General features: G+C 46.7%; 5 protein-coding genes across 5 annotated transcripts; 4 read left to right on the top strand and 1 right to left on the bottom strand.

Moving 5' to 3' along the window:
- Window positions 1-443: 443 nt before the first annotated feature.
- Window positions 444-3,565, top strand: VTP21DRAFT_8588 (uncharacterized protein; the record flags this gene model as incomplete). Its single annotated transcript, XM_069399454.1, has 3 exons — window positions 444-1,447; window positions 1,511-1,711; window positions 1,834-3,565. The coding sequence occupies 3 exons, from the start codon at window positions 444-446 to the stop codon at window positions 3,563-3,565; spliced, it is 2,937 nt and encodes a 978-aa protein (XP_069254870.1).
- Window positions 3,566-4,437: 872 nt separating this feature from the next.
- On the bottom strand, window positions 4,438-5,498 carry VTP21DRAFT_8589 (uncharacterized protein; the record flags this gene model as incomplete). The annotated part of the gene is made up of 3 exons (XM_069399455.1): window positions 4,438-4,540; window positions 4,616-4,857; window positions 4,935-5,498. The coding sequence occupies 3 exons, from the start codon at window positions 5,496-5,498 to the stop codon at window positions 4,438-4,440; spliced, it is 909 nt and encodes a 302-aa protein (XP_069254871.1).
- A 513-nt stretch (window positions 5,499-6,011) lies between these two features.
- VTP21DRAFT_8590 (uncharacterized protein) lies at window positions 6,012-6,644 on the top strand (the record flags this gene model as incomplete). Its single annotated transcript, XM_069399457.1, has 2 exons — window positions 6,012-6,119; window positions 6,195-6,644. The coding sequence occupies 2 exons, from the start codon at window positions 6,012-6,014 to the stop codon at window positions 6,642-6,644; spliced, it is 558 nt and encodes a 185-aa protein (XP_069254872.1).
- A 519-nt stretch (window positions 6,645-7,163) lies between these two features.
- Window positions 7,164-7,999, top strand: VTP21DRAFT_8591 (uncharacterized protein; the record flags this gene model as incomplete). Its single annotated transcript, XM_069399458.1, has 3 exons — window positions 7,164-7,465; window positions 7,545-7,870; window positions 7,953-7,999. The coding sequence occupies 3 exons, from the start codon at window positions 7,164-7,166 to the stop codon at window positions 7,997-7,999; spliced, it is 675 nt and encodes a 224-aa protein (XP_069254873.1).
- A 1,676-nt stretch (window positions 8,000-9,675) lies between these two features.
- Window positions 9,676-11,538, top strand: VTP21DRAFT_8592 (uncharacterized protein; the record flags this gene model as incomplete). Its single annotated transcript, XM_069399459.1, has 1 exon — window positions 9,676-11,538. The coding sequence occupies one exon, from the start codon at window positions 9,676-9,678 to the stop codon at window positions 11,536-11,538; it is 1,863 nt and encodes a 620-aa protein (XP_069254874.1).
- Window positions 11,539-11,560: the final 22 nt, after the last annotated feature.

Consider the following 11,560-nt stretch of genomic DNA (forward strand, 5'->3'; position numbering starts at 1 on the left):
CATTTCGGCCAATCAAATTCCATAATCCAAATTTCCTTATATATTTATTGTCTGATTCATTCTGGAAACTCCCATTTCAGATTCGTTCAGCTATAATTTCCATATTTTGATCGGAAACACCTTTCCGCGGGATATTTTGGGATTTCTGAGTCACCAAAGTAGATATCCTGAAGGACTAGTAGGGGGGGATTGTCAAAAATTCAACACTAGTCTGAGCCAAGCTTGATCTTGTTAGCCAATCCACCATTATCATTATTACCCTTGCCGATTTTCCCCATTGCCACTCTATTGTGAATGGGAAGCGCCCCTTTCCTCTTTGATGAGATAGTTGTCGCTATTCTTGCTCCTCCCTTTTTTCACCTCTTTTTTTCACCCTTTTTCTTTCCTCCCCCTCTCTTCTTTCCTCCCCCTCTCTTCTTTAACTCTCTTCAACCAAAACCATCATGGACTCCCATACCTCGCTAAATAACGACCCTATTGACTCTGAGAGACCCGACAACACAAAGAAACGCAAGCGGCTCACACTAGCATGTGATTCCTGCCGCAAGAAAAAGGTTAAATGTGATGGAGGGAAGCCGCATTGTGGCAACTGTCTGCGGTCTAGAGTGCAATGCGTCTACATGCCCTCCAACAAGAAGCGCGGTCCACGCACCGGCTATATCGAACAGCTAGAGAAAAGACTAGAACAAATGGAAAAGCTATTAAAGCCTCTGCAAAATGGCCAGGGCGATGGCGGAAACGAGGACGGAGCCTCGAATCTGGGGGATCAACAGGATCAGAAACAAATGGATCCATCAAAGGAATCAGAGCGGCCACTTACTCAGGGCTATTACAATGCGCTTACGGAATTTCTACCCGTAGCTGCATCTCCCTCGCATGGCCAAGGCAATGAGCATTCCGCCAACAATAAACCATTCCAAAAAGTTCACGGCACAAGCATACGGATGAATGGCCCATACCAGGTGGAGGAGAGGGAGCAGTCGTCCGACCGATCCGAGGAGGAGGACGCGGAAATTCAAGAGGAAGAGGAGTCTGTTATTTATTTCGGCTCATCGTCCAGTCTTGCCGACGCAAACCAGGCGAGTTTTTTCCATTTGCGGATGCGAGACGTTACCGCTGCCCGGAATTCGCTGCTCTCCTCTGCGGCCAAAGAAGGTGAGCAAGGGCAGGCTCAGGATGGCCAATTCTCTCCTGTGTCCGCACTCGGCTCTACCAACTCCTCGGAAAGCACCCCACTCTCAATGGTACCCTACGATGGCAGCATCCCGAGGCCAATGCATGGCCTCGACCAATTGCCCCGGGATCTGGTGGAGGAGTTGGTCGGATACTTCTTCGGCCATATGTGGTCCTCCTTACCTATGCTCCACAAACCCACTTTCATGAAATTGCTTCAGAAGAATCGAGTGCAACCCATGCTACTCTATAGCATTTTGGCGCTGTCTGCACGGTGAGTCTCGACCTCTTTATCCCTCTGCATTTGTTGTCATATTCAATGTTTGATTCCATCCAGCTTCTCAAAGCGACCCGAATTACGCAAAGAACCCCAATGGACGGCTGGCGAGGCATTCGCCGACCGAGCTCGAGATATGATTGTGGCGTCGTGGGATCGACCGACCGTGTCTGCTGTTCAAGCAATGCTTATCTTGGGAGTGAATGAAATTGGCTCGGCAAGAGGGCCGAGAGCATGGATGGTATTAGGGATGGCCACTAGGTATGTGTTTTTTCATATTTTTTTTCTTTCCAGATGCCATGAATTTTTCTGGAAAATGCGGTGCCTTTGTCTTTTTTTAAGTCCATATTCATAATCTTTTTCTTTATTTTTTTTTTGGATAGAATGGCGCAGGAACTTGGTATGCATCGCGAGCAGCCCACTAAGAATCGGTTTGTGCGAAAAATGGACTGGCTTGAACAAGAAACTCGCCGCCGTTGCTTCTGGGTGTGCTTTTTGCTTGATCGCCTGTCAGCCGCCGCAACCGGCCGCCCCCAAACCATCGATGAGCGTGACTGCGATTTACTCTTGCCGACGGATGACGAAGACTATGAGATGGAGCGGCCAGTGGTGACGGAGCGCTTGAACGCTAATGAAGAGGAAGGCGAGGGTGAGATCGTTCGCTCGCGGCGCAAAAGTAGTGGAAACCTGACCACCCTGAGTCGTCTCGCGTATCTTGTGCGCATTACAGCTCTTCTAGGCAGAGTGGTCCAATTTGTCAACCGCGATCTGCCGATCACTTCTCATGCCTACCTGGCCGAGCTGACGAAATTGGATGCCTCCATTTCTTCCTGGCAACTGTCACTTCCGGACCATCTCCGATTAAAGGAAGAGAACTTTGATTCTGAAATTGCACGCGGGCAAGGCTGCTTTATCTTGATGCACCTGTTTTACCACACAGTCATCATTCTCCTCCATCGGCGCTATCTTCACGCCAAGCCCGAGGATAAGAAAATACTGAGTACCCTCGCGGAGACCTCGGCGGAAAACTGTATCCGCTCCGCCAATGCCCTTGTCGACCTAGTATGGAGTCTCAACATTGAGAATCTCTACGGGATCGCATCCTACGCATCGAATTGCTTGTATGTAGCCTGCTCAATCCACATCCAGAACGTGTTCTCACCGAATCCCGCCGTGGCCGAGCGCTGCCGCGAATCGGTTGAACGCTCCATGGTGCTGCTCGACCGCATGAAGTCTTTTTGGGGGATGACCGCGAAGATTCTGGCATTGGTCCGAGATACGTATGAGATGCACTGCAAGGTGTCGGAGTGGCAGCAGAAAAACCAGGGGCAAGATTCAGGGGCAAACTCAGCTCCGCCTAATATGCAAGGAGGTTGCCCGACTCTCTTCCCGATGCCCGGAGATATTTCCATAGCAGCCTGCAGAGCAGACCTCCTAAGTACCAACTGTCCGAGCAAGGCCACGGATTCAGACTTCGTGACGAGCTCTTCCCCCAACTCAACCAGCTACTCTATACCATCGTCCCAGACAACTGACCCTCCCTCGAGCTCCCCTGCAATGCAAATGGATATGCTCTATAGGACAGGCGCCGACCCGATGCAGCCGTCGGTTCAAAACCTCCCCTCCTCCTCCACTGGAAGCTCCACAGATACTACCGGGTCCAGCCTCACTACTACAGGAATGTTTGACCAGTCATTCTCCCTCCCCATCTCCAACTCCCTGCTCACCTCACTGACATCCAATGGTGCCTTCGGCACGGATGAAAACGTGATCAACGACTATGGGCTTTGGAATGGAACATTGTTTGGGTTGCCCGCGCGGCCGAGCTTCAGCCCTTCTCTGCTCTCGAACCTGAATCTCAATCCTTTCGCGGACCTCTCGCTTCGCCCTCCGTACTTTGTCCCACCCCTTTTGGAGAATGAGCGCGGAAGTGAGCAGCAACAGCAACAGCAACAGCAACATTTGTCTCCGCAATCACAACATCAACAACCTCAACACTCACTACAACTGCAGCACAACAACCCTGAGCAAGAAGCTATTCTCCGTGAAGAGAGAATAGGAAGTTTCACCAATTGGCTTCAAAGCTCAACCGTTGGATTTGGAGATTTCTCATGATATAAGAGGGGTCTGTTTGTATATAGTATTTTTTTTATTAAATCCTCATCTGGCATGTCCACTATTGTTTACGTGTTTTTCTTTGTTTTTTTTCTTCACTTTTCTTTCTCCTCCGTGCCCATATAATTTTTTTTTCGCCCCCTCTATTTATCAAGTATTTATTCTTGTTTCCCGTCCGATAAAATTGTTTATCTTCTCGATTGTAGGCATTACTAATACTATCATTATGATGTTGCGCGTTGATATAAGAAAATGGACAATGTGAGTTCAAATGAAAAAGAAAAAAAAAAGTGAGCCTTATAAAGATTAGAAAGAGAAATAATACATGCTACATCCCAAGATAAATAATAAATATTAACAAGTATATACAGCACAATTCGTTCAATGCATGACGAGTAAAAAAAAAAGGAGAAAGCAATAAGAAATGGGATGGAGGGGGGCGGGCCAAGGAGACTACTCATCGGGATGTTCCCAGATAACTTCGAGAGCAGAGGACTTTCTTCTCAGCCTCCGCCGGAGAGAGCGAATCTGTGTGGGCCACTGGGGTGGGGACGCAGTGAAGTAGCTTGGGTAGCATTCGGTGAAGCGAGGAGAGCAAATGTTCAACATGGCGATGTGGTGAGAAAGAGGAGGGAGATGCGTGACATAAAAAGAAAACGAGTTGGGGAGGGACAAGAAAAAAAAATAGGAGAATGAACTGGAAAAAAAACCGATATGCTATGATGCTGTACCCCCCAATTCGCCTCATTCATTTTGCCACCAACCGTTCCTTGGCGTGACCGAATAAGCCTCATTAGGGAAGGGGAAAGTGTCATCGGCAGGCTTTCCCCACTTTTTGGCCTCCAATTTTACTAATATAAATTTATCCAAAGCTAAAAGTCTAGGCTGATAATGCGAAGATGATTAATCGCGATGACAAAGTAGGACAGGGTGGTGAGGAAGATAAAGAAGACGTGCGCGTGGTAGAATTTGCACCTAAGGGTGGAGAAAGTCGGGTGAGAGGGCGCATTGGAAACTTTGGAGTCTGCCTAGTGATAGGCGAGAAATTACCATTGGCTGTAAGTATCCGCAGGGCAAGGATATTTCGCTATGAGAATAAACCCAAGTAGGAACCATAGGATCCCAATCGCCAGGTCAAGGACAAACGTCGCAATAGACACCGGATTACTCTGATCGTGGCCCTTGAGACGCAGCGGGAAGCTCACCAGAATATAGACAATGGAAAGTATACTTGCGACATATACCACATAGATGATGATCGGGTTATCGAATGGAACTTCCTCCCCCGAAGCCTTTGCGGTTGCAGTTAAGCACCCGAATGAATGAGAGGGAACAACAAAATAAAGCTAGGGTTAAAAGTGGGGCTTACCGGACTGGCTCCCAGCAAAAATCCAAAGGCACTGGCACTGCCAAAGAGCCCGATTAGACGCATAATGATCCACAGCCCCCCCTGCCAACCCCTCCATCCCAGTGGCCTTAATGTCAGCTGGCCGCGGCCATTCTTTGGCGTGTCCGGGGATATGTCCGTCTCCTTGGCTTTTTCTTGCTGAGCCTGCGGAGATGGTTCCATGCTCACTTCATAAGAGTCCTCCTGCATGAAATCCCGCTTGCTCTCGTCCATATACTCCAAATCATTCGCCGGTTGTATATGTAATGCAATCGGCAGAGAATATCTCTTCAACTGTTGCTGGGGAGGAGGAGCGGTCGCAAAATCAGAAAAAATAGGAGGAGAATCTTCCAAGATAGTCACTGGACGCGGACGTAATGGAGAGGTTTGCGCACGTGTAGGGATAGGGGGAAAAGGGGAGGGCGGGCGAGGAGGAAGAAAATCCTTATGATCAGGCATTCGCATTCTAAAATGAGGGGAAGGGGGAGCTTGGGTTCCCTGCCGCAGCTGAGAATAACGAAGCGGCGGTAGAGAATGTGGGTTCATTTCGAGAATGTAAGGGAGAAAAAATATAGGTGAGCCTATGTAGTGATGCAAAGTTTGAGGAAGAGTGCAAGGTCAAGGTATTTTCTCAAGGTAATTTCAGGAATTAGAGTCGGGATGGGTTCATCTCAACTTTTTTTTTGCGGGGGGTTTCGTTTCCTATTTCACACGTTGCTTTATTTCCATATTACATTTAAACAAACAAAAAAGCATACAGAAGTAAGGGGTTGCTAACAATCCCAGGAACAAGGGCATTCGAGAAAGCATCAAGGGGGGAAGGGGGTCCTGTCACGATCACATGTCCATCCCAATCGGTTGTGGCTTACTCTTCGGGCATTATTAGGTTTAGCGTGAAAGAGCCCTTGAATGCGCCCACACCTCAACACTGCTTCAAATCGAGAAATAACGGTAGGCGTCACCCATTAGAGGACGCCAAATGGCAGCACATATAAATATGCTGGAACGGATCTGCAATTTGTGGTTAGAATATCTTCACGACGAACAACTATCTTAACAATGGAGCAAAAATCGAACCTTCACCCCAGAGACGACGCTACGACTGGATTCACTACTGCAGGCACCAGGGCCTCTGGTGCAGCACCCGTTGGTGGCGGAAATATTGAGGTAGGGTTAATGCTGCGCATCTCTTTCCATAAACGGAAAACCCGGTATTGATATATCAATATCCTCTATTTACAGACCGCTGGTCGCGTCAACCAGCCAGGAATGACCGGACATACCGGCGGCACCACAGGCTTCACCGGTCACCAAAATGAACCCTTACTGCAGCAAACCGCAGGAGGGACATATGAACAGGGTGCAACGCATCCAGCCTACGGCCAAGGCCACCACACGGGCACTACAGGTGGTGCTGGTGTTGGCCCTATGGGCGAGAACCTTGGAGGAGCCGCCCCAGGACAAGGCACCCATGGAACTGGTCCTTACACGGGCCGTAGCCCCCACGATGTTTCTGCAACCTCCGATGTAGATCCTCGACATGCGAGCAGAGCAGGAGGAATGATGGAAAAATTAAAAGGTTCGGTGCAGGAGGGGGCCGGCAAACTAACCGGAAACCAAAATCTGAAGGCGCGCGGTGCGGAGCACAAGGTCCAAGGCGAAACTGAGGCAGAAATGGCCAAGCGAAAGTGAAATGGAAGATGAAACTTTTCATCTATTTCAATCGCAATGTATCAATTGCACATTTTTTTCTTTGACGGTTATGTTATGAGATCTTCTTTTGTATAACTTTTGCATATTTCCGTATATTGAAGACTTGAAGTAAATATCAGTTGGACTAAGTGTAAAAACAGCCTTCACTCAAGTTTTTCTCTACTTTCGCATTTGTCTTCTCCAAAGTGTAGTACATTTAGGGAGGGTTCCTGTAAAGCTTAGGTCGAAATATAAGTGAGTAAACGAATCTCGGCAGGACATGAAGAGTGGGAAGTAACTTAAAAAAAAAGATATCTTTATCAAGTTTGGCTTTGCCAAATTCTGGTTGGCTAGACCTAACCTTTCATTTATTGTGCAATCCCCTCCCCTAAGCTCTCTCAAAATATCCCCGATCTCGGTAAATCTGACGCTAAGCCACACCGTTTTTTAGAAATAACTGTAACTTCAAATTTACCCTAACATGATATTAGCCATATTATCTTGATCAAAAATTTGAGCATGGCAGCTCTTCAATCCCTTCCTGCAGAACTGTTACATGACATTTTTACCCACTTGGATTGCCAGCTATCTCTTTCTGAGATCTCCAAGGTTTCTCATCATTTTCGATCGATTGCCCTCCCCATTCTCTACCGTGCTCCTCAGTTCAAGACGGTGCGTGCATTCAACGCATTTCTGCAAATTCCAGAATCCTTGGGCAGCCTTGTTCGAGAGATAGATTTATCCATGACTCCACATCGGTGGCGACTTGTGGACGACACTCACATGGAAAAATTAACACACATTTGCAATAAACTGGAAAGGTAAACCCGAGCTTTATTATGCAAGCACTCACGACTTTCTTACCATCCTCGTATCCATTTATCTCATGAATTATGTTAGAGTGGATTTCGGATACACTAAAATAACCGATTTGGGAGTCCAACTTCTTTGCATTACCAACGGAATGACCCTTCGAAGTCTCACCGTCTCACAATGCCCAAAATTAACCGACGAATTCATGTTTGCAATTGCCGAATCCTGCAAAAACCTAGAGCAACTAGACATTTCAGAGACCCGAGTAACTGATGACGGGCTTATGCCAGTAGCAAGTAGAGGGCAACTGCGCTGGCTGAGTATAGCCCATTGCGACATCGATGAGGGTGTCCGGTTACTACGCACTCTCTGTCCGAATCTTGACTATCTCGACAAGCACGGGGTCTATTACAGTAAGTCGCCAAACTCAGGATGATCCAATTTAGGATGAAGCGGTTGAATAGGGTGGATGTGTAAATAACATTTTATTATCAGTAGGCTCGGATATAGAAGACGAAGAATCCGACGAAGGTTCCACTTAGATCGTTGGAAAATTGATATAGCAATCACTTGGCTCTACTCCAAGTGAATATGATTGTATAATTCTCGCTATAAATTGTGCGCGAAGCCGACTACGGAGCCGAAGCAAGCCCCCACTTGGCTCTTTACGTCTTGCTAGACAAGGAACCCGTACGCATTTCGACCAAGGCTTTGGCGTTTGTGTTCAGGCCTATTTGTAACTTTTTATTCCCTATTAAACACTATTTTAGTCTTATATCATGTTTGGGATCTTGAAGAATAGAATATATCTCCCAATAACACTGGGATTACCACTTTGAAACGCTTAGGCTGTATTAATTTGGAGGATCTAGGTCTCTGACTAAAATTTTGAGGCGATTTTGCCAGAACAAAACTATTTTATAAAAACGTGGAAATGGGGTTTGCGTGCTCAAGTGCCCGCACGAAGCCGTTGCTTTATCCTTATATATAACCGTGTAGTTGCTCATTTTAACTTTGATAGTCACTGATCGAGTAACCGGTAAATTGGTATTTCACAGGGTTGATTCTCATACTCTAGCTATATTTTTAACAGAGATGTAAAGACTCCTAAGGCTGTTTATGAAATCTTCCGCGCATCAACGCATAGGCCTAGCCACATGAGCGCTAAACCTATTAAAGCTGCTGCCGTGCACTCGGGGCTTTCAACATTTCTAATAGATTCAGTATAACATGTCCACGACTGTTGGCCTAAGGCTTCATTATTTGCCTGTAAGCGAAGGATATAGAGATCGCTTAAACAACGCGATAGTAGTCATCTCGCATCTTCAAAAAGAAATGTAGAGTACTTTAGCCACGATATAGCTTGTTTTCATTTTTCATGGCAAATCAGGATTAATCCATCATCAATCCATCAAACAGAGCTTTGCATAAAACATAATGGAACTCTACTCCCTGGGCAAAAGTCATTCTGATAATTATCTTTTCAGGATAAAAAAGGAATAGGGTACTGGGTTCCAGGGATATCACTTTTAAAAACACGGCTGGATTGGAGCAATGTATACAAAGCGGGCAATCAGTGATGAGCCGGGATCCTATTGGGAAACCTGATAAGCGTCATTTCTAGACCTTTGTCGACGATTGCCTGCTCCAGTGTGATGAATAATCTGCCTTTTAAGAGAATGAAGAATTACGTCTGTCAAAATTAAGGAACTGAAACCGTTTTCTTATGCGACGTCAAATCTTCTCCCGAAAAGGCACTAATCAATTGCCTGATGCAGCGACGGGATGGTGAATCTGTACTGATGAAAGGATCCCACCCAGAACTGCCATTGGCCCTCCAAGCCGCGAAATAATGATCCTACATTGAATCAATTCATTTTTAATACACCTATTTTCTTTACATTTCATTTACTCCCTAATAAAGAAGGGCATCCCTGCCGTTCTGAATTGGCAGATGTAGCTATAATTGTATCCTCTCTCTTTTTTCTCGCCTCCTTTGTTTTTTTTGTTTTTCTTATTTTTTTTTGTTTTCTGTCAAGGTCAGCAAAGTCGTGTGCCATTCTTTCTTTCCTTAAGGTAAACATTATACTACAATGGCACCTTTTGAGAGCCTCTCGTGAAGTTGTGACCTTAGTTTCTCAATAGACCTACCCTAATAACCAACAATTAAAGCATAAATTCCCTGCGCTTAATGCCTTGTGTTTAACCTTCAACCATCATGTCCTTGCTCTTCCTCCCTTTGAATCCACTCGACCATCATGATACCGACCCTCCTCCCACCCATCCACCAAAACCCGAGGTTGCCGACCCACCGCAAAAGCCGGCAAACTCGGATCCAGTCCAGAACCACCATTTCCCAGGAGTTTTACCTCCAGCCACGCCCCCTCATCCTGCCCCTGCACCGGTTCCTAATTCATCTATACCCACACAAGATAAACCTGAGAAGTCGAAGCCTAAGCAAGTAGAGGACAGCTCTGCGCCCAAGAAAGACGAGAAAAAAGATCCACAGCCAAAGTACACTTCAAATGATGGCGGGGTTAAAGGAGAGAGTAATGGCGGAGCAAAAGAAAATAACAAAGGGGAGGGAAACAACAGTGGAGAAAAGAATAGCGGAGTCACAGGAGATAGCGGTGAAGGAGGACAAACAGTGTTGAGGGATCCTTTGCAAGCTTCTTCATATACACCCGCTCCAACATTTCCGAAGCACACAGAAAAAAGTACGCCCATTGTCTCTGATATCAATCCGGCGTCCGTCCCGATAACCACCACCGTGGGATCACAGTATCCCGTCGCAACCCATAACTGCAATCAAAACACCAATGATTCCTCTACTAACTGCTTAGGCGGCACCAAGTCCTGCGACCCTCAAAATGACTCATGCATGACCAAGCTGATGAGCGGAGAGCAGTGTATCTCCAATACTCAGTGCCTTTCAGGGTTTTGTGACATCAGAGGAGTGTGTGCTGAATATTCTCAGCAGGGATCTGGGGCAGGAACAACATCGGCTGCTACCGCAGGCATGATTGCGGGGGTGGTATTTGGTGTCTTATTAATAGTGGGGTTACTAGTGTTTGCTCTAGTGCAGGGTCTCCGCCGAAAAAATTCACAGAAAGATGAGAAAATGCGAAGCGATTCGGCAATAACTAACCCAACCAATCCGGGGTTGAATGGGAAGGAAACGCTGGCAGTGCCTGGACAGGCAATCGACAGGACATCATACATCTCTAATGTGCGTTCATCACAGACATCCGAAGGATTTTCTAGTGCAATGAAGCGTCTAAGTTGGGTGCTGCCTTGGAATAATGGGGTCAACATAGATCCAGCATATCCTCCAAATAAAAGGGAGCCTATCTATGGAATACTCACTCGTTATTTTTACAAAATTCGCAATTCTGGGCGATGGTCTTATGGTAGCCGACTACCAAGCCGTGGATTATCAGTGGATATGTTTAATGGAATCGTTATAGAGGAGGAGGAGGCAGAGAAGAACCGGGATGTGAACAGAACGGCCCCGACAGTAAGCGTGGCCACAGATGAAGGAGAAAAGAGATACACAAACGAATTGGACTACCGAGTATCGCGTGGGTATGCATCCACACAGTACACGAGCCAATCGCTGGATGCCGCCTCGATAGACGACGAGCGAACGCGATCTCACTTTCGTTTCTCCTCTGCACCTGTGCAGACTCTGAGCCGTGGATACGATGGTATCGAGGGTGAATACAGTGCGGATAACATACATAGATCGTCCCTTGTACGAGATGACCCATATGTTTCACGATATTCATCCGATTTACCCAATCCGTTTGTTCGAATGCTAAGGGAGCAGGCGTCGCCTAACCAAAAAGACTACAGCGGAAACTCAAATGTACCTTCAATGGTGTACGGAATTCCTCAACAACGATTGGAGAATCAGCTTAATTCATTAAATCCATTTGCGAGCAGATTGTCTGTCCAGTCCGAAGGGGGTAAACCTATGGCTGCCGATGGCGCGGAGGAGAGTCCTTCATGGGGATCTGAAGAGGGGGCATCATTTATCACGGTATCATCGGACTTAGATCCTGTAGCACAAGCTAGTTAAGAAAACCATGATATATATTATA

This window comes from Calcarisporiella thermophila (genome assembly GCF_041956535.1).
Source record: "Calcarisporiella thermophila strain CBS 279.70 unplaced genomic scaffold VTP21scaffold_4, whole genome shotgun sequence".
In the NCBI taxonomy this organism is placed as follows: domain Eukaryota; kingdom Fungi; phylum Calcarisporiellomycota; class Calcarisporiellomycetes; order Calcarisporiellales; family Calcarisporiellaceae; genus Calcarisporiella; species Calcarisporiella thermophila.